Genomic DNA, 27,531 nt, shown 5'->3' with positions numbered 1-27,531 from the left:
TACAAAATTCATTTTCTTATTTTATGTTCTTGATTCTCAGTCAAACACTGAGTGGTACTAATTCAAATTTTCCAGAAATAGTATCACTTAAACACAGTTACCTTTATCAAGCAAATTTATAGTCTGAGAAATAAATGTCAGCAATTCATAAGCAATAGAAAAATGGGACCTAAATAAAAGAGAGATACAGACCATACAAGTAATAGCCACATCCAGCTTGATAGTCCCAAAAGGGAAAACAGAAATGAGAACAGAGACGCAACCCAAACAGAAAAGACTTATCAATGTGCAAAGATGCCACCAGACAGACTTGCTGAAGCAGATATTCTGGGATCATTTAAGGAAGAAATAAATATCACCGTAGGCTCAGCAGTGCAAAATTAAGTCTCTAAAAGCCAAACAATCTTTTTCTATCTTTCCTACTTTATCTGCATCCTAACATCCCTTTCCTCCTTCCTGCAACAAGAGAGACCTCTCCACATTTAACTCTTGATTATAGCAGCCATTTTTTGTAAGGAAGAAGTAAGGATGAAGGACTATACTGTATGGGGAGGCTGAGCATACTGGGAATCACCCAGCAGAGCACTTTAGTGCAAGTTTAACTCACAACACATGAAGTGACATAAGGTTGCTCATGTGCTTAAAATGCAACAGATTTAAATGTTTTGCTGAACAAGTCTACTGTGTTTAATGCCTAGCTAGGTGGACACCGTTCTGCTCAAAGGGAATGCAATGACAGACTAGTCCCACAACATCAGTTGCTTACACAGTGGTGCAAAATCCAGGCCTATTACACGACAAGTCTCTTGCATTTTCAAAAATCAGTTTCTGGCTTTCAGTTCTAGAAACCTTTTTTCCCTCTCCTTAATGTTTCTGTAGCTGCCTTTTTCTAAAGCCAGTGCTACCTTCACTTCCACGCTTATATTTTCTTCTCCAGTGTCAATATATTAGAAGCTGACACACCTCAATTTCCGCTTTGATGCATAGGGAATGTTAACATCATTAGACCTTTAAGTAATGCTTAGGGGATGTCCTTTTCTGAAGGTCTACACTTAACAGAATAGTCCACATTTAGAACATTGAATTGACAACAATTTTCTAGAAGAAAAATATTTAATAACAACAAAAGAAACACAAACAAACAAAAGCATATTTAAGTAATAACTAAATGAGATCATAGAGAAAAAAGCAACAAAATTCCTGCATTATGCACTCAAAAGACACGCTGCTTTGCACAGCTCAAGTCAGTTTTGCTAAATACGATTACTTCTCCTATTCTTACCCTTCCCATTTTGTTCCTGGCTTTATACTTAATATTTGAGAAGAATTTCAGAAGAAACAGAATCTGTGTTTCCCTCAGGTCAGGTAAGTAATTCGGCATGGAAACCACTACTAAGAAACAGTAACTTCAAAGGCAGGGGTGATAATAATACCTTTGCTCTCTATTTGGACTAGAGGCCACTTATTATTTGACAGAGGAAGTTCATCTGCTTGGGACACCTGAGAAACACTGACTTCAAATGTTCAGAGAACCAACTGTAAATAGTGCCCTAGGCACCAATGGTACAAGTAAGGCAGTAATACAGTCATCTGAACAGGAGGAAAAGGGAGCTCGAGCTGTTAGTTCCATAAATCCATCAACTTGTAGAAGTGGCAAATTCACTAAAAAAATATTAAATCTGTTTCACTAGATAGTCTGCATTTTCTCACATGTCTCAGAAACACATTTCCCTTCACTGGCTGTGAAAACTCTGCACAAAGAGAAGGCACACCGTCAGCAGTCAGTGGGATGTTAAAAGCTAACTAACAAGCTCTATTCAAATCTTGTCTTTTGCTCCATGGATTTTTATGCTTCCAGAAGTGATTTATGAAAGCATTTCTGAAAATCAAAATAGGCAAGACAACACAACAGACCAGACAATCACTTACCAATTATTATGGGTTGTGGCTCACTTTTTACTCCCACACCTGCACTGGTGCTTGCAGCAACTTCCACACGGTACTGAATACCTGGATATAGGCCACCTATTACTACAGACCGAATGGCTGCATCTACTGTTTTGTTGATATGAAATCGAGTCTCATTACCTAGGCACCAGATCTGGGACAAAAGTTGTTGTGTTAAAAAATATGAAATTCTTCATTCTTATAAACAAACACACATAGGTATGACATATCAAGGTACCACATGACAATCACATATTTCGGACTTCTTAATTTTAATGCCCAGGAGTAGCTGTAATTGGGATGATTTAGCTCAGAAAGCTATCCCAGATTAGCAGACAACCAAGTCAGCTGCAAAGACTGGTTGCAAATACCTCTCTGGACTCTGGTTCTCCATTCTGTGGTTACACTTCTTAGAAGCATTGACCAGAATAATCCAAGTGAAAAAAAGGCATTACACATTAACTGAAATCTTGTTCAGTAATACGATTACCATCAAACCTTTCCTAAAAAAAAAACACCCCACATTTTATTCCATTCTTGATTTCCCCCTGAATAGCAAAAGGACAACAAATAATACAAGCACAGGTTGAGACACTTCTTAAAGTACTAAAAAAGAAACAGTTTTCGAAATTCTTTTCAACTTCCTTGAAAATTCCTTTCAACTTCAAACTATTGTGTTCATTCTTTCACTCCTTGTCTGTCCTCGTCTTAGGTTATAGAAGCTATAAGAAACCTCTAATTAAAGACATTTAATTCATAAATGAATTTACAGGCATTCTGATGCTCAAAGTGGAATCAACAGATCTACATTTAGTTTGTTAGAAAATGTACTGTGAAACCTCAGCAGTCATTTTATACTCAAGACTCTTCACACTATATTCACTGCAGCCAGCTCACAAATCAGGCAGCCACCTAATCTAACACAGAAGGGATGTAAGAGGTAGTGACTCCAGCTGTTTATATAAACAGCCTAGAGGTCTGAGCACTGAGCTGGAACGTGGTTTTTATTAACCATCAGCCCACTTTGTTTCATATCTATATATTTTGTGATTTAGAACTGTGCTTTACTTATTTGCCTATAAGCCCTTAATGGTAATATTGACTTACACTGGAGTCAGTATCAAGATTAATTAAGCCAAAAGATAATTATTAATTGATAGGAAAATGAGGTCAATAAAATACTGGGATTCATAAATCTTGATATTGACTAAAAGCAAAACAAAAGAAGTGCTATGCTAAACATAAATATTGTGAGCATTTATTGTATCCCTCTGACCATGCAACAAACTAGAAGAGGTTGATCCATTAGTTGATTTAACAGTCAAGCACTTTTTCCCTTCTTGATACTGTGTTCCCTCACGATACAGGAGGGAAAAAAACCTACACCTTTTTGTGTGAAATAAGCTGCATCCACCACTTCCACCCTTTGTGGGCCTGTCAAGAAAGCTGCCCTGTTCTATTTCAGTTAAAAATTTCACACTAGGTATACAAGCCAGCCACAGTAAAGTTATTTAACAAACAGTGTGTTCCATGGTCACAAGCCTGTGACAATGCTGGAGTTCGCCCAATCATTTTCTTTACAGTCCTCCACCCCAATTACACACTGCACTTTTTTCATATTGTTAAATAGACTTGTGCAAAAGTGAGCTTAATTGGGATTTATAGACTAAAATAAAATTCATGATGACATATAAGGAGTGGATGCATTCAGCCAGCATAGCAACAAAGAAGGAGAAAATACAACCAATGCAGGCAGCTCCTGTAACAAACTCTGGATATAGTGGTGGTGTTCAATCTGTTCCTCAGAGCAAACAACCTAGCACTTTAAGTTGTGAATCTTGACAGAGAGAGTACTTGGAAGAAGGCTTGTATTCTGCCAGAGCCACAGACCTTGACTTTGACCTTGAAGTGTTAGGATTAGCATTTTTGCAGGGTATCTTTCCTGCCAGCATTTCTGCCAGATTGAAGGCACTCTAAGACAGAGACTTCACCGCCTGTCTTGAGAGTGCAGAGGCTCTTAACAAAAAAAACCCCTTCCTCTCATTCCACAGCAGGGAAAAGCAAGAAGGAGAAGCACTGTAAACTAGCTGGCAATTAGAGCTCTCTTCCAGGTCTAGCTCATGGTAGTTTTGCTTTTAAAATAACAGTTGTACTGCTTAAAAAAAAATAAATCCATATGTAGTCAGTCCTCTTTCTCCATATAATTACATGGGCGTCTGTAAATGCTGTCAGAATCTAAATCTGTAAACAGCACCATTGTTCTGTAATTCAGGCAGACTGCTTCCTTAAAAACACAACCCTCCCATTACACATCGTTTCTACCTTATACTCCTGGATAACTCCATTTTGATGATCTGGAGGAGGAGGATCCCAGGAGATGCTGATGCTTGTGCTGTTGTGGTTTCCAACTGTCAGGACAGTAACAGACTGAGGAGGGGCACTTGGAGCTACATCAAGGAGAGGAAACAAACAGAAGCAAGACATGAATCCATTTGCTAGAGCACAGATTTTGTGGAAACAGTGTAAGAGCAAGCAGATGGTACACAAAGTTCATACTCCTCACAGGCCTAGGTATGCACATTTTGTTAGGCACTGGCCATTTAGAAAAATGCCTTTCTGAAGAGAAGTACAGTGCTGAACGACAATGTGGAATTTGTGGCAATGGAGAATCAATACATATGCCTCCTTATTTATTTATATTTAGCATTTCTTAAGATTGCATTGAAATTATTCTCATGCTTGCATTTGTCTCCCGTAATATGCATGCACAGCTATGGTTATATCAACTAAGTCATAACGTGAGGCTGCTTCACCTGGCCTGAAGTGTGTTTTGATTCTTCTTGCCCCACATGATCTAATGATAATGTGAGCAGCAGACAGTTAAGGACCTTTTTTTGTTTCCCACTTGATCTCCAGGAAGACATTACCTTAACAGGTTTAAGCAAAGCCTTGCAACTCCTAGGTGGAAAAGGGTTAAAGTGTTCAGGGCTTTATATCAAATGCCAGTGAATAGGGGAGGTGCTAAGTGAGGTCAGATATATACTCATGTCCTCTTTTCCCCAGGCAAATTGCTTTCTCTTCAGAGTCCTGTTCAGTTCAACCATTCACAGCTGTTTGGCTGGTCACTGCATATCAAGGCTGTATCTACAAGACAATTGCTTGCCAGCCCTGCTACATTGGCTAGAACCGTGGAAAAAAAAATAAAATCATAGCTGTTAGTGATCAGAGCTATGCTGGCAAAGCCCCTCTTGCAGCTACACCAGCAGCACGGTGTTTTTGTTGGCTCAGGACATGTTTGGGAAGTGACACAGCAGCTCTGCTACAGAAAAGTCCCCTCTATGAGCATCTGCTGCACCTCCACGTGGGGGCTCTCCCACCATAGCTATATAGCTGCCACACCAGAGGGCTGTGGCATATGTCCCCCTTTTCCCTCCCTTACTCTTCTAGGCAATTGTTGAAACTTCATCGCATTTGCAAGCTAAGTCACCAAAGTTGAGTGTATTATAATAGGTATAGTCCCTGAGGAAAAAAAATATTGGTAGCACCTGCACTGAACTGGTCCTAGTATCTATCTAGTTCATTTATTCCACTCCACCTATCCAGTCTTCAACAAAACTAATAGAAAGAGGCTAGAAAAATGTGAACTAGTAAAGTGAGCATGTAGTGATAACTTTCCAGGACAATATTCCGGAAGTCTGTTACGCAGACACTTTCCATTCCAGGGTGGTATCTTTGTGTTTAACTCCTTATGAAATTTTTCTTCCACAAATTTGTCATGACCTTTAATATGATCTTAAAACATTTAATATGAAATATGGGAGATAATTTTGAAGACCCGTAGTAGACCTTGTACCAGAAACTAAAATATTTATCACTCCCTCCCCTCGCCCCAATTTCAAATCTAGATAGCCCTCTGTTTCTGGGCATCTCACATCATGTGTCACTGCGCCCTAACTCTAGTCCCCTAGTCTAGAGTGTTCCTATCCAGAGAGAACTCCTTCACTGTTAAGTTCTATAGCAACAGGACTCTAGTCTTATCTTTAACAGATATTCCTGCCTGCATGAACATCCTTGGACCACAATTCTCTGAAAAGCAAAGAGCCACTGGCATCTTTGGATTAAAGTCTGGCAAGTTTAACACAGCTAAACACAGCCACAGATATCAGGAGTAGTCAAGTTTCCTGAGTCAATCCAGATTTCCTTATTTTTCCCTGTGGCCTCTTTGAGACTGGCTATGTTCCCACTTCAGATGCTCCTCAGCATCCTGGCACAGGCTCAAGGAGCTGAGCTCAAATCCTTACCCCGATAACCCTGAAGTGTTAGAGTAGCCTGTTGCAAGAATCACACAACTTTAAATTAAGGTATAAGAGGTAGGGACAAGGGACCATACAAAAATATTTTAGAGGAAAAATGACACATGTATTACTGTCTGGTGAGGCTGTACATTTTGACAACTACATTTTCAGATGCTGGTTCAGCTGCAAAGCAAATAGTTCAAGGTAGAGTCCTTCTGACCTTGAATGATGCAGAGAAACAGTGCATTGGAGGGGAGAGAATGAGCTGTACTGTGGACAATTTGAATCTTAGCCAGCTCAAGGGAAGCACAGAAAGGTGGCCTTGGGCTACTCTTTGCAGTTGTGCAAAGCACAAATTGGCAAAGGTAAGAATTGCATTGTGTACTTTATGGCAAGTAAAATAATATACCACACAGTAAAAAAATTAGCATTTAAAAGTCTTTGAGTTATTCAGTAACAACAAAACTATGAATAAATGTATGTGTGCGATATTAATTAGAACAACATTTTACATTAAAACAATAACCATAAAAATGGCAAAGCTTAACACTGTATGACTCATTTTTGGTTTAAGTACAATGGAACAACTTGCTGAAATGTATTTACTTTCTTCCTCAAACACAAAGGACATTCGAAAATATAATTTCTTATATACACATACCTGGAAACACAGAGAGAGAGAGAGAAGAGTAAATGCTAAAGAAATGTAAAATTAATATTGCACTCTAACATTTATAGAAAAACATATTGTGTTCATTTGTCTTTGCATTTCAACTGCAGGAATACTCTAGTTAATATTCTAGTTAATATTCTACCAGTACGTGTCTTTTTTTTTCTTGTAGGAGGATATATGGTAAGTTTGAAGCAAAATTAAAATTGCAGCTGATGAATGCAGCTGTAAGAATAGTTTTTAGAGCTGCACTAAGGCAAGGAGGAATTGAAGAACGGCATCTGATAAAAACTAAAGAGACTTCCATTACCAACAATCAGATTTTTGTGGTGACAAACAACATGCAGAACAAATACTACTCTACAAACTCATTCCAAAAGAGATTTAAAACAGTGCATGTAATTGAAAAAAGAATCTTCTATCTTTAGAGTAAGTATGAAAGAAATACTGAAATTTATAACCAAAATATTTTATTTAGCTCCTTTTCGCATGTGTACACACATATATGTACAGAAGAGTTCTGCTTCCTCAGTCTGATAATATCACTCTGTAAGCTGGCACCATGGTAGAAATTAAGCCACTCGTCTGACACTGCTGCAGTTATTAAATAGACCACATTGAAAAATAACATTTTTAAAACTGTTTTCTCATTTCCCTTGCTGCTGGCTTGTGGAGAACACCTTGCCTGCTTCTTGACAGGTCAATTATTCCAGTGCTCAGCTTCTTCTTACAGATATGAAAGAACCCAAATCGCTGCTCATCTTTTCCAGACACAGACAAACAGAATTCCATTTGTTACCTTCACAAGGCCAAAGAGGCAGGAGATGGATGGATACTGAACTGTGACAAATGTCTGATCTAGAGGAAAAGTCTAACTGCAGCAAAATTGATTTTTGGAGGTAGGCCTCAGAAGTAACATTGCATGTAAAATTCAATCCAGCAGAAAGCTGCCACTACCTTTTGGTCGTACTTTGCCTTTACCAAGGCTATTTGTTTTGATGTCACAAAACACTTCCAGTGCGCGTATCACTCTTCCAAATTATTTTCTAAAAATAGCATACCTGACATTTTTTAAAAGACAAGTCTAAAAAAGCTCATTTTCGAAATGGAATCACAGGCGACACAGCAAGTGGGATACCTTTAAATAGACTGCCATCTTTCTTCACTGGATGAGAAGCATACAGCTGTCATTAAGTATTTAGTTGATGATATTTTTAAATATACGAACACCAATATAATTACAAAGATAATGTGAGGAATTAAAGGCAATATCTGTAGAACTGCATCTACTAAACATCTTAATTTTCTCATGGAAGTACTTAACTTTATCACCTAAGCAAGAGAAAGAATTATTTACAGGGGCTGACATTTGTCTAGTGATAATACTACATGTTATAGGCTGATGGTTTTTTTGAGAGAGACTTGTAAACAGACTCCTTGAAGGCTATATGAATCTACAAAGCAGATCCTAGGCTGAGAGTTATATGTATCTGTAGGCAAGAAAAGGGTTGTTATTTTTTTTAAATCTGCACTATGTGGAAAGTTATTCCACATGAACAAAATGGCCTTTAAAGAAGGAAATTACCTGACAGGCTCTGCTAGGAGATGAGGCTTATAAAAGAAAATGTCATTCCTCAAGTATTTTATAGAAATAGACAGGAGGCACAAAATCTTCTCTTTTTCAGAAGTTCTTAATTTATCTTTAGCAAGTGACAGTTAGATGAACTAAATAAACAACAAAAATAAATTGAAATTGTACAAGAAGAAAATCTGCTAGTGAGGAGACAAAAATCCTACATTTTAACTCCAGAAAAGCAATTGCACTTGTAGAAAGCTTTTTTCAATTTTCTGATTTTGTTGTTATTGGTTTTTTTTCCTTAAAAAAAAAAGCTTTGTTCAGACAGCTGCAAAGATATTCTTCATTGACTGATTTAGGGTTTATAGTCTGAACAAAGAAATAGGAACCATAAAGTCCCAAATTCTAAATCAGACTTGAACAATTTCTTCCTACATGCTCATCTGCATGTTGCAGGTCACTGAATTTCCTCATCTATAAAGTATGAATGGCAACCAAGTTATCTTTAGGATTACTTACTTGTTGGGCAATAGTCATAACAAATCAAAGATAAAAGTGAGTAATAAGCAAGTCCCTTCTAGAATTTAAAAAGTACTTGGCAATCAGCGCTAAATTAAACCTTGGGAGACTACTGTAAATTATTAAGATGCATCTTCAATAGGAAGAAAAAAGTGCACTCAAAACCCGTCGAAACCATATGAGCATTTTGAAACTTCACCAGTATTTCTTTCTCTTGCTTTGAGAAAAATCAATGAAATAAAGAGAAGATGAATACTAGTTTTATGATCATCCTTCTACATTTACAGGAGAGATTCTCCAAGCAGATTGCATTAGATAGAAAAAGAAACCTATCTTTCCACCTAAGAGAAAAAGATAAAAACGACTTCTATCTCACCTCACTCCCTTTACTTTTCAATAAAAAAGCAGTCCTGGAGTGCATACATTTTAGAAAAACTATATACCACACTACTGCTATAGCTATAAATGCTTCTGCATTTCAGTAGTGTAAACTGTTTACTATGTCTGCATCCTGCATGTTTCACAGAGGCTTCAAAGGTACTTAAGGAAATCCTCTGAAGGAATACATAGGGCAGTTTCATGAACAGTGTGCTAGCAGAAACAGTAAAATGGGATGCCCTTGAGACTGGAGGTCCTTCAGGCTAGTCAAATAGCTGCCCTTCAGTAGTCCCCATTTCCCAATCAAACTGTTCATCTACATTACTACCCATTCAGAAAGATGTGGTTAATATCAAACACTCATCTGTAAAAGGTTTCATTTACTAGCTTTATTTTCAAAGTGCAGGCCAAAGTCTTTTAGTGCAGCAACATAGATTATAAAAGAATGGCTGCCATGCACTGTTTGGAAGACCGAAAGCCATCTGTGCATTAGAAGGATGTATCAGACAGAAGAATATAGGACTGGCCCAGTGCTTTCTCATGGAATACTTACAGCACAAAACTGAATATTATGTTGAATTCTAATGCCAACCCTATGTCTAACAAATGGAAATCATGAGGAAGAAATAGAGCTGAACATACACATACACACAATAACCAAAATTTATTTCACTTGCAGTGCTAGGGATGGAAGACTGTTGCTTTTCTGCTCATTTTACTAACCTTCCTCTGTGGTACGAGCAGACTTTGATTCACTGTCCATTCCTTGGAATTCATTGAAATATGGGCGAACTTTAATTTCATAAGTGACCCCCTTTTTCAAGCTGACGAGGACAGCACTGCGCTCAGTTGGGACTTTGACCTCCAAGTTCTGCCATACAGCTGGAGAAGGTAGGCCAGACGTTTGACGATACATTACTCGGTAGCCCTGAATAAACTGGGATTGGCGGTCAACCTAGAAATGGCATTAAATTATACATCAACAAACATATTAAAGTAACAAAACTGTATAAAAAGAAAACGAAACATTTGCCTACTTTTGTCCTCATGCAAAAGATAAAAATAACAGTTGCTTAAGCTGCTGAATTTAAAAATCGAACTGCCTTCTTGTAAGTCACTGTTGATTAACTGTCTGTAAAGAACATTTTTCTCACATTACTTCTTATAGGACATTTCTTTTTATTTTGCTTTCTCCAGCTCTATAGATCATGAGAAATACCACCTGAAATCATAAAACAAGGCCCCACCCCCATAACAAATCATGAACAGAGAACTTTGGCATAATGCTTACTGCATGTAAACTTATTAAACACATCTTGGCTACTGATGTGCTGAAATAGGAGAAGAAAAGAAAACCAATTTTTTTTCAGAAAAGGACAAGTCTTTGAAGACACCCTGCATGCTTTCAGTTAGTCCATTACTTGGCTCACAGACCATCTTTTCATGAGATGGTCAGAAAAGTAAAACAAACATAAGACAGATGCAGAGAAAACAACTTCTAAGGGCTTGTGCTGTGTCTTGGATTCACAGTCTAAGCAGCCTCTTTTTGCATCCTGGGATCGTGATGCTCTCAGGCCATCAGATGGAGATGGAATCTTGGTTTTGGTTTATATTTTATATGTTGCTAGGCAAGCACGATTCAAGATTGGACCATAGACAGGAATTTAACAGTTCTAACCTGTAATAGCTATAAACAGGATTTTTATTTGAAGGAAAACTTCAAATGTGTTTTATCTTGGAGAGGTTGCATACATTTTTTTCTCTTGGGCAAAAATAGGCACGAAACAATGATTTGAGCTACGATGATGTTTGCATTAATTTTGCCTGAAAAAATCCCAAACAAGTCAAAACAATTTGATAGATAAAACATAACCAAACTCAGCTGCTTCTGTAGTCATCAGATACAGAGACAAAGAAAGTGCAGCACAAATGACAAGACTAGTTGTTTAGTAAATTTCTTGGTTATAGCTGAGATTCAACAAGTAGGATTTTCTGTTCTTGACAATTTGCTAGCTCAAAGATATTTCAGAACTAGAGACACATTTGTTTGACTTCTTTTAAGAATAAATGAATTTAAGTCTGAAAACACAAACCAGAGTCTATTATGCTTCTCCTATAATCTTGTTATAGTTTACTGAGGCATTCAGAGGCGACACAGATTCTTAAGACATTAAAAAGCAGGGCAAGCAAGAAGAAAGCTTTATTTATGAGAGCAAAGCAGAAATGTCTTTCATCAAAACTGTCACTGTTAAAAACCTTGCAACATATGTTACAACAACATTAAGCTTGCATTTTATAAACTTCTCTACGTTCACTTTAAGTGAATTTATGCACTGAAAGAGGGATATAACTCATAATAATAGCTTGTTAATACCGAAAGAATCAAGCTGTGTTTTTAAGAAGAACATTAAGCAGCTGTTTCCAGATGAAGGGAGTTCGTAAATCAGAGTAAATTGTTTTTATCCATGTTTGACTTTCATTAATTAAATGTTTTACGGACATAAAGACTTTATGAACCTCATGTTTACTAAAAAAATTCAGCAAGAATAAGGCTTTCATGCACTTTGTAATACAGATTCTCAACCTAAATTACAATATAAGGCTATAATGTTTAATAATCAAATGCTGAGTTTGAATCCTGCCTAACTTCTGCATTACAAGCTATGCTGAAAGAAGGCATAACTTCGTTACAACTTTCCATTTTGTCTATGCTGTGCTTTTAAGCTCTACTGACTGCTGCCTAGTGGAGAACATCTGAAAATTCAGAACTGACTAGGCTGAACTGTAACTGTGTGCTGCTACAAAACTGTACGGAAACTGCTTTGCATGGCAAGGGACAAACACAAACGCACCCACCAACTTATTGAGAAGAACTAGAGCCCTATTGTTTACCTATAGTATACTACAATAATTCTGAGTCTATCACACTTTATTGTCTACTTACATATAGGCAATATAATACAAAGTATTCATAAATCTCTTTTTCTCCTAGATTTCTAAGTTCCTAACCTGAAAGACTAAACAGTACAAGGAACATGGAAACAGAATGCAGTTGTACAACAAGGTTGTCCTGTATATGAGTGCTATGCTAAACTACCTTGATTTAAGGCTCATATGTTTCATGGAGCTTTAAATTAGAAGTTTAATTACAATACGGCTGAGTGATCTGCCCAAATTTCAGATTATTGACAATGATACCACTGCTCTGGATCTGGGAGTGTACTTAAGAAAAAAAACACTACACATTTTTAATGTTTTCTGTAAACATCCAGTTGCATTCAATATCAAGGAGAGGATATGGAGCTACCTTTCATGCCCATTTAAAGCTAGTCTGAATGAACAGGGCTTTTCATATGTCAAAATGTTGCGAAACGAACTACTCAGAAGGCACTGAGAAAAAAATGTGGATTTTTTTTTGTTTTGTTTGGAGTTTCCCAATTAGTAAAAAATTACTCTTGGATAATTACATGGATTAACCCAAGGTATTTATGAGGTACAGGACACATATATTTCACGTATACATACACACAGACATGTGTGTGTACATGTACATGTAAGTATACACATGTAAATACATATGTATATATGTCTACATATACATGCACACACAACCTTATATATAATACAAAGCCTGTGACTTCATAGTTTCCTCCATTTTTTAATGTGGAAATTATGCGCCATGCCAACAGCAGGCCACTAAAAATATGCTTAGCACTAAAAAATTGCATTCAGCTGTGCTAAGCATCAAACAGCTTTATAGGTTTGATACATGTTCACACATGGGCAGAGCTGCAGAAACATGCACTGTGATATGGTGAAAGAATGTAATAATTTCTAGGTATTCTCCTTTCTCCTTTTTTTTTTTCCTGTTGTAAATGGTTGCTACTGCCTCGTACAAAGTACTTGGCACCATTACAGAGATTGGAGGAACTCTCTGCACTGAATGCTGGGATCAGAGAATATTTCTAGGCTTCCTGTGACACTCTTAACTACTCTTGAATTTGTACAAGCAGCAGTGACATCCACTCAAAAGAGCTGCAACAGTTGCTGATCTAAAGATACACTTTCTCCCTCAAAAGACAGATGGCAGAAAAATGCAGATACTCCTTTAAAAGACAGAAGAGAGCAATTACTGTATAAGTTCTGCTCAGCACTGACCTAACACTTTAAGGAGACCTACAAGCATAATTGGTTCTGCATGCTCCTTCTCACCCTCTTTTATGATGAATACGTAGTGCGGGAGGTATCTACAAAGCTGATGACAGCTCTTCGTTTCTGCAGAACAGGAAATTCATTTCCCCTGCACGTTCAAATCCACACATATCACAGCTGAACACAAGATGGGTTCAATGGCTATTGGATCATTTGGTTAGGCTATTAGGTTGTTAAAAAGACGGTAAGAAACTCAGTGCAGCTTATGCTGCAAATATAAGCTCCTTTCAGCTAGTCTGCATCGTGAAGACATTTTGCAATATGCTCTGTAGTATTTAAATTTCTACCTCCAAATACCCTAACAGATACTCTTCTCCCACATCAATACCCACAGCAATTCTCCATCTCGGCAAAATACCTTGTACACTGTGCTTAACTCATTAGTACAGGCTCAGTAATCTCTGGAAATTCAACCAGCGCTAGCATTTATCTGTTCTACAGGAACAATGCAAAAGGTGACAATTCATTGGAAGACTTGACTCTTGCAGTTCCCAGTAAAGCACATTCATTTAAAATCAGTGTCAACTTAAAAGACAGAGGTAAATAAATTATCCTTCTGCCTGGTAGCCTCCTAGAAGGCAGTCAGGATTTCAAAGCAACAATTCTTTTGCCATATAGAAGAACTGATTTTTATTCCTGCTTGTGCCACAAGGCTCCTTCATAATGCTAGGAAACTTTTCATATTTGGCCACTAATGAAACTCAGTTTAGTGCCCAGTGAGGTAAGAAGTGCTACAACTGTAGTGCAACTACAGTTGAGGTCAGCTAAAAAAGTGCTTGGAGTACACCATATGCTGTGCAATGCAAAATGCTGTGATAAAAAGTAAAAATAAAACAGGTCTAAGGTTTAAAATTAGCCATTTGATAAAAGTGCTCATATCGGAATCTGTAAGTCTCATCAGCAATAAACATCTCTGCCTTTCACCTCCCCATGTGTAAAGTTAGGATAATGACACATTTTTATCATTGTGATGATAAATTCAGTATTATTTGTGAAGCACCCAAATGTTATGGTTGAGAGCATGACAGATAAGCAAGCATGTGAAACAAACTAATAATTTTTTATTCAATGCAAGTTTTCAATGGTATGAATTTAATAAGACCTGGCACCACACAGTGAATAAAGATAAAAAGAAATGCTGAATAGCTCCATGAAGGAGAGATCCTGTATGTGACCAGATAATTACAGCTACGCTTTAATACTTATGCACAAGAGGAATAAATTTAAGTGACAGTGAAAGCCTAGCTTCTGACATTCCTCTTCTTTTTTTTTTTAACACTGACTTTGTAAGGTTGACCTTATTTTAATACAAAATATCTGTGTATACATACATACATACATATATATATATATGTGTCTATTTTAAAATTGTAGCACAGTAGCAGAGAACTATTTCTGAAATTTTAAACTGAATTCTGGGGAAAAAAAAAGAGAGAAAGTAAAACCAAAACAATCTCAGAAAGAAGGGAGAAATTGGTGTTAATTTGCTGGGAGTCAGGATGCCAGAAATTCAGTAATCAAGGACATTTCTTGGCATTGACTCTTTGAATTGCAGAAAGTCAACACAGAGTCTTATGACTCTCATGGCACGTCCATCATTTTGCATGATAGCTACACTATCTAACCATTTTATATTAATAGTATGGACTTTATTCTCTGGATGGACTGGCTTTTTTTCCTAGAGACTATGGTTAATTAGTTAGTTTTGTTCTGTTTGCTGGAATGTTTCTAATTAGCTGTTCCAGAGGTCTTTTTTTCTGTGTCTTTCTTCCCTTGAGCAATTTCCAAATGTCTCTACAGAGGCCTGCATGCTTTTCAGGTGGCACAGGGTCACTGCTTTGAGGGATCTTCCCAATAAGCTAATATCCATAGCATCCCTAACAATTTACCTGTACCTTATCATGTTTTCTTCACTCATTACTTGTTCAGTAGGGGCATCAAGAGACTCCTTTAAAGAAATTGATACACACACACACACACACACACACATACAGACCCATATAAATACATACACACACCCATATAAATACATACACACATATATATATTTCATTATAATACAATAACATCGGTTACATTGCATAAAACTGAATTCTGTTTATATTGGGGTTTCCTTCTGTAGTATATGCTAAAGATAGGACAAGCCTATGAAACTGTACTTCTGATAGCAGTCACACTCAAGAAAGGACTTGAAGAGCATCACATGGATGTGATTCAAGTTTACAACTGCTGGCTGCTAACATCCAAAGTTTCTAAACCACTGATCCATCTCCATGGGCAAATGTCTGCTAGGGCAAAAGGATTTGCTACAAAGGTTAGTCAGCCTGCCCTGGAGTTATAAAGCTGAAACAGACAGCATTTTTAGAAAGGCAAGCTGCGTGTTGACATCATCAATGGCAAAATGCAATGACACATTTTCTAAATAATCTTCTAAGAAAGACAAATTTATGAGTTTCTCTATTCTGATCTGCCCCCCAGCCATTCAAATCTGTCAGAAAAAGGATGATGCATAAGCCCCTGTAAATATGGCTGAGTTGTGCAAAAACAACAGTAATCCTTATAATACACAGTCTACTACCATGCTTCTTATCTCCTGTTGTATAATCCCCTGTACACATTAACCTTTTAGCAATATTACATGTAGGAGAAAAAACTTGAGTATTGTGAGTACTCCTTTAGCAGAATTCATCCTATATAATGCAACTGTTTCAGTGGCATATAGTGTATCACTATTTTTCCTCACTCTTCCACCCATGGCTCTTCTTCCTCTGGGGCAGATGTCCCAGGAGCAAAGCACTCTTTTCTGGTGTGCAGCACCCTAGAAACTCTCCACTTCTACACTTACAAATCCTTTCATTTGAGTCTCAGGAAGAGAAACATAGTATTCTGAAAGCCAAACACAATATAAGAAATTCTACCCAGTAGTCTGACCCTTCAAATAGAAATGTTGTTAAGTACTGCCAAAAAGATTCTGGTCTTCTACAATGAAAGGATATCCACTGATTGTGGGTAAAGCACAAAACCAGATGCTATATGGTGGATCAGGCATCAGCACCATGTGCTACTGACTTCACTACAAGTGCCTTATAAAGCTATTTTTGCATTTTGGGGTCACCAAATAATAGGGTACTGTCAGAGGTCTCTAATCATTGAAGTGGAAAGTGCTTTTTCATACAGCAATTTAATGTTGATATTTAACTTTGATTATTTTTGACGTGCACAGTAATGAGTCCACAGATCAATTATCCTTTAGATTATGGTGTTAAGCATATTCATTTTATAAAATTTTTCTAGTCAGACAGCTAGCTCGCTTTGAGCTTGAACACTGCAGTCTTTGAACTTGCCTGACTTGAAAGAGAAAATAAAAAGACCATTTCATTACCACATATACGTGCCTGTATAATGTTAGTTTATTAGAGTACTTACATTGGGGTCAAGATTGGAGCTTTTCAAGGTAGTAAAAAACTGCAGTGAGAAATAGGCAAAATCAAAATACTGTGAAAGTAACAATAACAGAAGCCTTACCGTCCACGTGACTTGAACTGTTGTGGGTGTCAGCACAACAGGATTATGCAGTCGTACAATGACATCTCCCAGTTCCTTCTGGACTTGCCTGTGATCCACACCTTGTGCTGGTGGGCTGATATCTGCCAGGCCAAGCACACAGAAGACAGCATTATTTTAATGAGAAAAGTTACACTTGGCATCAATAAGAATTACTGCATAGCTTAACAACCTGTTTTAATCTTCCTTTATAGTGGTGTTTTTAAAACAATACAGTGCCAAGGTTTAAATACGAACTCCAAAGCATATCAAGTAATGGAAACAAACCATTCACCTTAGCTTAGGAAACAATAAAATATAAAAATGTTTAAATAAGTATTCAGATTCAATGGCAAAATTAAAAAGATCTGGTAAGTGATGAGATGCAATATTCACTAGTTCCAGAATACTCAGATAATAATAATGTTACCCAGATGTCTAGAACCAAATTGGTTAGTATAATTGAAGAAAATGAACAGTTGTTAGGTTTTTTTATTTATTTTCTTACAGCATACATGACATTAAGTCATTATATGCTTCCAGACTTCCACTATGCCTCTCCTCCCCACATACCACGTGAACAAGAAACCAAACACTAAAAATAGTATTTTCTTCTGCAAAGCAGCTTTTCCCTTTACAGATATAGATTGAATTCCAGTACAATTACAAAAAAAAGAGTTAACTTACGAAGTCAAACTGATTCTGATCTAATAAAAGGCCAACAAAAATGCTCTACCACAAAAAAATTTCTCTTCAGGATTATGTCAAAAATTCCTTCAAAGTGTGCGGGAAAATTATATCTTCTAGTCAAAAGCTGAAGGAGTTTGATCACTTAAAATACATCTATGAAATACTGTGACTCCATCCCCGTCACCACATGTGGCCCTAGTACCTATGCCATTGTGTTAAGCTGAATTAAGCTGTATTACCTTTGCTAAATAGGAACTGTAAATACAAAATATGTGTCAGAAAATGCAGAAGGAGATGTTCAATGTGTTCTTTTAGTGATAGTTCCTGGAAATCATAATTTTCTGTTACATTGTGCTTATGTGGCTACAGCTATCCTCTAATATATCACCACAGCACGTTCCTTCCCTCCTACTTTGACAGAAATGAAGGCACTTTCTAGAAGCCAGTGAAGTCTGAATCCCTTCAATGGATCCTTCAGGGACCTTACAATGCCGTTTTTGGTCAACAGTTACAGATGCCCTTGCTATGTCAGTTGTCTATGTGGATTGCATAATGCCTGTTAAAAATACACATACTGATTGTTTCAGATGGAATTAGCTTGTAATTTTTACAGAAGTGTGTAACACAAGCACAGATTATATTTAAAAAGGCTCAATACATTATGGCCATGTCTATCTAGTCATCTGTGAATTCTGCTTGGTTTTCCCATGGGATTCACTAGCCAAACACACTTTATCTCTTTTTGGATCAACATCATGTCCTTGTGAAAAGACTACATTCATAAAACGCTATTTTTCCCCAACTGATGGTCTTAGATATGGCAGTAAGCATGTGATTTCTTTTATCTTCTAAATAATATTAAGAAGAAATAATAGTGCTCTCAAAAATGAAACATTTAAATACAACAACTCAGTTTGAATCACACATCTACAGATTTTGAAAGTAGTTTTTGATTGTCAGTATTTCAGCTTCATGATTCTGGATTGTTACGAGTTCTGTGCCACCAATAAACAGTATTGCCACAGGCATCTACTGATATTCAAAAGGATTTAGCTCCATGGATCTCCAAAGGGAATATAATCCAAATATGGATGTCCAGTGAAGGAGCTAGTTGAGCAAATTACACCTATTCAATGTGAAAAAATAAAAAGTTGTAATAAAATAAATCTGTAAGACAGCAACTCAGACTGGTTTACAGGATAATAATTGATGATGGTATTCACAAAAAGCCATGGTTCTTGGTACAAAATACATACAGCTACCCGTGGCTACGTTTTAGACTAAGTTATCCTGTGGTTTACAACCAACAAAGTACCTATATTCCCTCAGGAGAAAAGACATTTTGACATAGTGTGTTTCTATGAACCACATTTCATAATTTTAAATGGACCTATGTCCAGAAGTAAAGGAATAACATGGGCTAATAACAGCAGGAAATTACTATCAAGATGTACATGTGGAATTCTGTTTGCTGGTATGTACCCCTGGAAACGTATGCATATGTGATGCTCACAGTGTAATGTTTTGTAATGTCATTTTCATGACTGCTGGTGGAAAAGCAGTTCATCTATCTATAACAATATCATCAAGTACTGGAATAATAAAATCATGAGTCAAACAAAACTGGCTCAGGAAGCTATATACTGATCACATTTAAGAGGTCTCTAAAATTAAATTGGTTATAAATTTTCTTTAACCTCTCTTTTAACAGCTTCCAGTGAACTTACTATTAATTGCTAGCAATTTAAATTTCAGGGATAGAATTATATATAGGTTCTTTAAAGTGTTGTTTGTTGGGTTTTTTTTAAATATATGGTTTGGTCTGTTATTAATCCAAACAAGAAATCAACTCCTTTCTTAAAGTAATTACTCATTTCTCTGTCCTTATTTGATGTAAGTCATAGAACGTAAATCTTTTGAAAGTGCCTGATTGTCTACTTTTAGTCCACTGGTGAAAGTACGCATACAATCCTATTACTTGTATTTGCTGTACTTAATATCAGAAAATTAAATAGTCCACTATTAAAGCTACCACAGACACCTGTTGCAAATTATTATTACATAGGACTGTTATAGCTTCTTTTTTCTTCCTCCATGGTCACTGTGAATAGGCTTTATACTGTGTGTCAGCTTCCTCTATGAGCCTGAACTGAATTCAGGCATAATTAGAAATCACATCAAAACATTATGTTAATTTTCAATTGATTTTATGATTTAATTCTATTAAACTGCAGGCTTGCAAAGAAGCTATAAATCCTGTACATGTCTCAGTGTGCTTGACTGTTAAACAGCTTCTGGAAATGGAAGCTGCAACACATGCTGTAGCTAATTAAAATACATGTTTTTACTGAAATCAAATTGCTTGTCAGCATGTCAGATAAAAAGTCTATACTTGACACTTAAATGCCAAACAAAGTTGTTTTTTTTTAACTAGGTGATAAGTTATGCAGACTAAAAGGCTGGCGCAATGAAAAGTCATCCTATAATAACAGGAAAGTAAGAACGATGAGAAAACTTATGATGCCCTGTGGATAGTCTAGCCATGACATCCCTGCCCAGCTCAGTCCTTCAGCTTTTCAGAAAGCAGCTCTGTTTCTCCTTTTACAGCAATGATTACTATTTTAAGAGGATAATTATTGAGGACAGATTTATTTAGGAATAGACTGAGATGAAAGAGGCTGGATGAGATGGTTATGTGATAAAGAAATACCACTCTACTCTTGTTCTTTCTATCTAGGACCAGCAGACTCAAACGACTTGCACATTCTGGAAGCTGACACAGGATGCACTCTCCATGCACACTTTTAAAAGTGATATTCAGAACAGTTTTCAGAAAAGCTTGGGTAGCTCACATTACTTTAAATAGAAACCAGACATCAAGGAGCACACCAAGTCTCAGTGAACTGCAAACCAAAAGGTCAACAATGTGCAAAGGATTAAAGAGCTAACCTATCTCTTCCAAGATTCAGATTGATACAGCAAACATTGGACTATTTTTTATCTTTACTCTTGATTCATGATTCCTTCAGTGAGAGTGCTAAAGCCAAATGGCCGGACTGACCAACTCTCAGTTCCTTCTTTCTATTTTAGCTCTAGCATGTAAGCCTTAATAATTATTATTACCTTGTGTTCGGACAGGATCTGACATAGGGCTGGGATCACTCAGACCTTGTGAATTGATAGCTCTCACCATAAACAGGTAGATTGTATTGGGGCGCAGTCCTCTCACAGTGTAGAGAGTGGTCTTCACATGGTTGGCCACTGTTTGCCAACTATTGCTCACAGATTGACTGCAATGAGAAGAGGGTTGAAGATTATGAACTAACACAAGAGAAAAATAAAGAAGTGAAAGGACCTACTTTTGTAACTCTATCAAAAGAGTTTTCCTAAGTATAGGAAAAAGTAGTGAAGGGGTAAAAATAAAAATACTTGTTTCAGTTAACTCATCTAGATGGGATAAGAAAAAAACCCACAGCTGTCAAAAGTATTTCTCTTTTCAAAAGAAGCAAAAGCTTTTGCTATCTCTCTAAAATAAATATCTGCAAAAGGAAAGTATAGAAAGCTGTAAAGTAAATTTGAATTATAAATAGGCCACTCTTGAACATAAACCTTAGAAAAGAAAATCCTGTTATAAGAATAATTTTCTATACCGCTAAGTAAATTATGTCAATAAATTGTCATTGGAAGAAAAGTATTCTACTTGAATTAAATTCATACTTGAAGTTACAAAAAAACCTTCTGAAAACATGCTTGTAAATGAAGGAAAGCATATGAATATTTTTTCTGTCACTACATTTTCCATTGGACATTATTACAATCCACTGTATGAAGAGATTTCAAGTGTGATTATTAAAACACCTTTTAATGAAAATGTTTGGCTTTTGTTAGAGTTATTGATGGGATGCCATTAAAGCTTATCTAGGATGAAATATCACAAAAGTTTAAAGAGAAAATTTTATTTTATTGGGCTTTGTTGTATAGCATTGATTGAAAAAATCTTGAAATATATTAAAATGAAAAAGAAAATGTAAGCTACAAGTTTCATGTTCTTTCAATTGTTTCATTCATGTACTGTATAAAGGATAAGTTCCAGAACAAAATAAAAAATTTGCATATATAGTAATATTCTTTGCATATTACCAGAGCAGGATGAAGCATTATCACTATAGCTTCTTAAATTTACATTCATATAATTTTGACATTCTTGCATGAATTTAAATTAAAAGAGGAACTAAATTAGTTGTCATTTGTTGAACATCTTAATTAAGAAAAACATTTAAGAATGTGCACATTTTTAAGCTGAAGCATGTATTACTTATACATGTGAGAGGTATGGCCCATGCTTAAACAAATTTCCTGAATTGGAGCCCAGGAGTTCTTTTGTACCACACATTAATTGCTGCTGTGTGGAAGGAAGCAGCTGAATTCTCTTCAGCCTCAGGCTGCAGGATGAAATACTAAAATATCAACACTAGTCTCTGCAGTTAAAAGTTTGAATCTATCCAAAACAGTAAAAAATAGACATTTTAAGTTCTTTGACTCTTTAATAGGTGCTGCGTTAACAAGAACAGGAATTAAAGTATGCAGAGAGGTTTCAGGACTATCCATTTATTTTCAGATTATTTGTACTATGCTAGTCAAGATAACACTGGCCCTAATGATTTGACCTGCAGCATTCCCACAAGGGACTCTCACTAGTCATCAATGCTAAGGGAAAAGTAACAAATAATGACTGCATTGTCCTGTTATATTCCTGTTGACCTCAAGAAATAGTGAGATACTCCTCCAATTAACTACTTTGAAAAAAATATATATTTTTTTAAAACAATTTAAAAAATAAGAATCAATGCCTGCCATAGGAGTTGAGTATTTTAACCAACTTCTAATGATATGAATAACGTCTAAAAGAATGCCACAATACCAGGAGAAGAGCTGGTACCAGGGTTTAAGAAAAATTAGAAAGGAAGGAGATTAAAAGTGGAATAATTCACATACCTAAAAGCCTCAATGATATATGCAGTAGCTGGTAGGCTTCCAGGGGTCCCTGGTTGCCAGGACAGGGTGACACTGTTCTTAGTAACATCAGTGACCTGAGGTTTGGATGGTGGCCCAGGGAGGTCATTTATATCATAATTTTTACTGACTGTTGCTCCACCAGATTCTGTGAGGGGTAAATACAAAACAATTATTTTTTTTCCTTGATTGTATAAATTTGATCAAAGCAGAAGATTAAAAAGAAAAACTTGACAAACATCTGCAAAATCAGCATAACCAATGTTAATAATCTGTAAAGAACTATGTCAACAACTGCATTACCACATATATTTTTGCATGAAGAACTATCATTCTTTATGTATATACTGAAAGAAAAAACTCACAAAACTCAAAAAGTTTATATATAAACTAAAAAATAAGAAAAAAGAAAAGAAAATAACAAAAATGCCCGGCTTTGCTGAAATTTACATAAAATACCAAAACCTCAGTTAATAGTAGGCTGTGAAAGCTCCTATATCCAGATCAACTCCAGCACTCACATAGAGCACACTGGACTTTGATAGGCCCCTGTGTAGGCATAACTGTTGGATGAATTCACAGTTTATTAATACTCGTGTTTAGAAGAGTTATAGCATACCTCTGTCACTGGAGACAAATACAAATTGTTCCAATGTCAATGGGCATTTAAAGATAATAGCAATGAAATGCAAGGCATGTTAAGGAACTCAGCCTTCCCACCTAAAACTTCTCCATCTCAATCCTAGAATTTCTAGACTGGATTATTTGACTAAGACTGCTCTCAACTGAAAAACAGCTCCTGGACATTGCTTACCTGTCACCTCCAGTACAGCACTCCAAGATGTCTCCCCACTGGAACTTGTAGCAACGCAAGTATAAGTCCCAGTATCAGACAGCTAGACATAACAAACAGTTAAGGGCAGTTTTAACAACCTTTTCAAATCAGCTGACTGAGTTTACCCTAATTTTCTTTTTCTAAATGTTTCTTGGTAAGAAGGACTTAGCCTATATTTTACACCAGACTAGAGGACAGCAGACATTTTTCAAACAATCATTTTATGTTGGCTTACTTTTAGAGAATTATAGTAAGATTACTTGCTTCTAATACTTTTCTAATTCTAATTTTCATATTGTTAATGGTACCAATACAGTATGTAATTACTACAGAATAGATGTTTCAGACGGTGTCAATCTTTGTATGGATTACAATAAATGCAGGTGAAGTCAGGTAACAATATAACACCAATTAACTTCTCAAAGGAGATGATCTCATTATTCACTATCCCATGATGACCCAGAGATACAGTTTCCAATGCCAGCAAGGCTGTTACATCACCTTAGACTCTTATGACAGATTAAGTCATTTCTATACAGACCACCACGCATACAGATACTATTGCTGTAGATTTAACGGTGGTTCTTCCTACACAGACAGTCCTCCGACCAATTTTCAAATAGCAAAATTAAATCAGATCCTACACAAGGCTTACCTTTCTTCTGTTTCACATGTGATTTTATTTCAGGTTTGCAAGGCACTTTGGTAGCAAAAAAAATGCATTTGTGTAAAACTATTGTGATTCTCTTGTTAGTTCATATATTTCAAATTTATATAGGGAAATGATTTTGAATTATATTGTCGATATTAATCTCATTGCTGTATAAATTGTTCTACTGGAAAATATGCCAAATGTTTTGCTATTTCTCACCTAAATTTTAAGTAAAAATTTCTGAGATAGGAAGTAATGAAGACTACAGATATGGATGGAAAGTGGTAACTTTAAAAAGCACAGAATATACAGAAAAGCTCTCCTACTACTCTGTATAAAGTGCAGTAATCTAGAGGTGGAAGCACAAGAGGGCGAGTGCTGACTCTAGTGATAAAGGAGAATTATATTCAACATCAGATGACTTGACGGAAATAGGACTGCATCCAAGAAGCTTTATTGGACTTTAAGGAATTGTAATGGGTTTTCTGCTAAATGCAGATCGGCACTATAGCAAATGTGCTTATACCTTATTCTTCAAGAAGAATGTCATGGCAAATAAGTGAAATGCTCTTTAGATAACTTGTTGATATATAAATTACATGATTTTTAACTTCGTCATGTTTGAATTTTGTTGGTATTTTTGAATAATGCCAGTTCAATTGCATTTTAGGATATGTCTTTTCCATGAAATACAAGCAATAATTAAAAACTTCTGACAATGGTTCAGAGACTCAAGATCTAGAGGTGCTGATAATGAAATGAAAAAGACTCTTGAAAGGAGACACATTTTCCAGAGGAGAAAGTCTTATAACATTCTGAAGTAGTGTTTTCTTTTACTTCTTATGAGCTTTTACTAAACATATAATTGTTCATTATGTAGTAAAGGACAATATTTCTCAAGGCTACGGTTCTCAACTTCACTTGTGTATTACCGTGACAAATAGTGCATGGCATACTCAATGAAGTATGTGGTATACACAACAGAGTAACTTGCAGAAGGCAAACTCAACATATAAAGCAAGCTGGAGATATGCTGCTTCTGGCGAGTTATGGTGAATTATCTAACTTCCAGGCTGTGGATGGATTAGACACAGACATAGTGTATTGATAATCCAATTATTTATACTTTTTTGTGCTATGGAAAAAACAACAGGGGAGGTGAATGGAAAATCTTTGCTATTCAGTAAAACAAACAGTTTTCTTCCTTAGCTAATGTAGGTGTCTAAATCTGGTGTGGTACACTGCTATGGAGCAGAAGGGAGTTTTCTATCAGTGTTGACCTGTCTGAAAGGGTGCTGAGTAGGTGACATATGTGAGTTTCTAGTTGTCTTTCTCAGAGCAACTCAGAAGATTGGTTCATCAGAAAAATCTCTAGCTTCATGTTTATGACTGTGGCCCATGGTTCACTGTGACTGCAGTGGATTCCTGAATAATTTGATTTACACACAGAGTAACATAAGAGGACGGTCTCAAAGATTTAAATAGTAGTGGCTCATCTATACCCATAACTTGGAACCTTTTATGATTGCCACAGTGATTATTAATTGTGAGGGGAAGATAAGGCTGTGAACATGTGGGTGATAAATATTAAATTGTTTTGAACTTGGGAATGTAAATGTACTTGGATAGATTTCATGGCTGTTTTTTGCTTAGGAAGTGTTGCTAGTCCTTGCTCAGGTAGACCTGAGGGAAAAGTTAAACAGTCCAGATTTAAATCTATATTTAATTCTTAAAAATTGCAAGGTATAGGAAAAATCTGTTTTTTATGGTGGTATATGTTTTTTGTCCTTACATCCGAGTCAAACAGTGCACATTACTGCAATCAAGGGGTTTACAAAAAATGTCTTTCTGAGCCTTTAAGGAAAATTAGTTACTAGTGAATGAGCCACTTAAGGATCGATAAAAGCTTCATGTCTTTCAAAACCACACTTACTACTAATACTGTTTTCTTCTCCCCTTGCAAGCAATTTTTTTTCCTTTCATTTACAGACCTTGCGCCTCTAACAGCAAGATTAATGCACTGGCACGATTCAGAACCAATCTCATTGTTTGCATAGCTGCATGCAGACAGGTATCCCAGGAGCTTCTGCCTCATGGACACTCTACAGAAGCCCATCATTGATGCCTGAAAGTTTGTTTGAAATCACTAAGCTTCCACCTTTAATTGCTGCTTTCTAACACTACTGGGGAATCTTGACTATTCAAGCGCACTCTTTAATCCAGCTCTACAGGAAAAATGCATTAACCTTCATGGCCTAAACCTGCCTTCAGCCCAGGGAGGAAGGATAAATTGTTTACTCAAGGAAAGCTAGCATAAATTTTTTAATAAATTCCATTTTGTTCCAAGGCAGTTAACAATTCATCTACAATCACTGAGGAGATGGTATCAGAAAACAAAACTGTTCTTTATGTCTAGCCCTTGGTAGCTATTATTGACATTTTTTTGGATGGCAAAGCTAAGTGCAGAAATTACTGCTGATGAAATTAAATGGTTTCTGAAATTGTCTTTATGGTCTTGACAAATAATTACATTTACCTTACTATTTTTCCATATACATGCTTGTCCACATACACACAAATAACCATCTTTATCTTTGAACAAGGAAAAATTTAAAACCCCAAACAAAGAACAGTGATGCAATGTTTATCAAACAAAATCTGACATTATAGTATTTGGAATATTAAAACATTTTCTTGTACTTTTAAGATACAGTATTTTCTTATGTGTCAAAATGTAAATATTATGATAGGTGTTTAGTTTTGAATAAAAATCCCTCTGCATATGACTGCATGTATGTTACAGTATTGTCTTCTCCCATTTGCAGCCTTATGGAACATCTCCAGCAAGCGTAACATTGGAATAAATCAGCCATCTCAAGACTGTCAAGACTCATTGATAGAGAAAGTACATGGCCAAACCCTGGTGAACTCCAGAATAATTTTGCTGCACAATAACTCCTTGGAAAACCACAATCAGGTGTTGAAAATGAACTGCTCTAGTTTTAACAGAGACAACAGGCCAAAGGCCTCATGGTAAGACCAACTGAAAAGATAAGAAAAGCCTGTCCTTTTACATGTATATCCATCCCCAACTCATGTGTTTTATTGCAACATAAATAAGATTTTAAATATCAATTCTATTTGGGGGGAATTCTAATAGAAATATCTGATGCTCGTTTGGCTCTTCTTTCACCCCCCTCG

General features: G+C 36.3%; 1 protein-coding gene across 1 annotated transcript in view; it reads right to left on the bottom strand.

The window, feature by feature from the left end:
* ROBO2 (roundabout, axon guidance receptor, homolog 2 (Drosophila)) overlaps positions 1-27,531 on the bottom strand; it is a gene marked incomplete at its 5' end in the record, with an annotated part of 121,093 nt that overhangs the window by 63,605 nt on the left and 29,957 nt on the right. The window contains 7 exons of the mRNA XM_010194776.1: positions 1,930-2,101; positions 4,270-4,394; positions 10,109-10,340; positions 17,123-17,244; positions 20,954-21,120; positions 22,826-22,991; positions 23,658-23,739. Of these exons, the coding sequence (XP_010193078.1) occupies positions 1,930-2,101; positions 4,270-4,394; positions 10,109-10,340; positions 17,123-17,244; positions 20,954-21,120; positions 22,826-22,991; positions 23,658-23,739 (1,066 nt within the window). The remainder of the gene's footprint in view (positions 1-1,929; positions 2,102-4,269; positions 4,395-10,108; positions 10,341-17,122; positions 17,245-20,953; positions 21,121-22,825; positions 22,992-23,657; positions 23,740-27,531) is intronic.

This window comes from Mesitornis unicolor, unplaced genomic scaffold, assembly GCF_000695765.1.
Source record: "Mesitornis unicolor isolate BGI_N332 unplaced genomic scaffold, ASM69576v1 scaffold13351, whole genome shotgun sequence".
NCBI lineage: Eukaryota > Metazoa > Chordata > Aves > Mesitornithiformes > Mesitornithidae > Mesitornis > Mesitornis unicolor.
The sequence above is the reverse complement of the archived record's forward strand: the minus strand, read 5'-3'. Positions and strand labels throughout refer to the sequence as shown.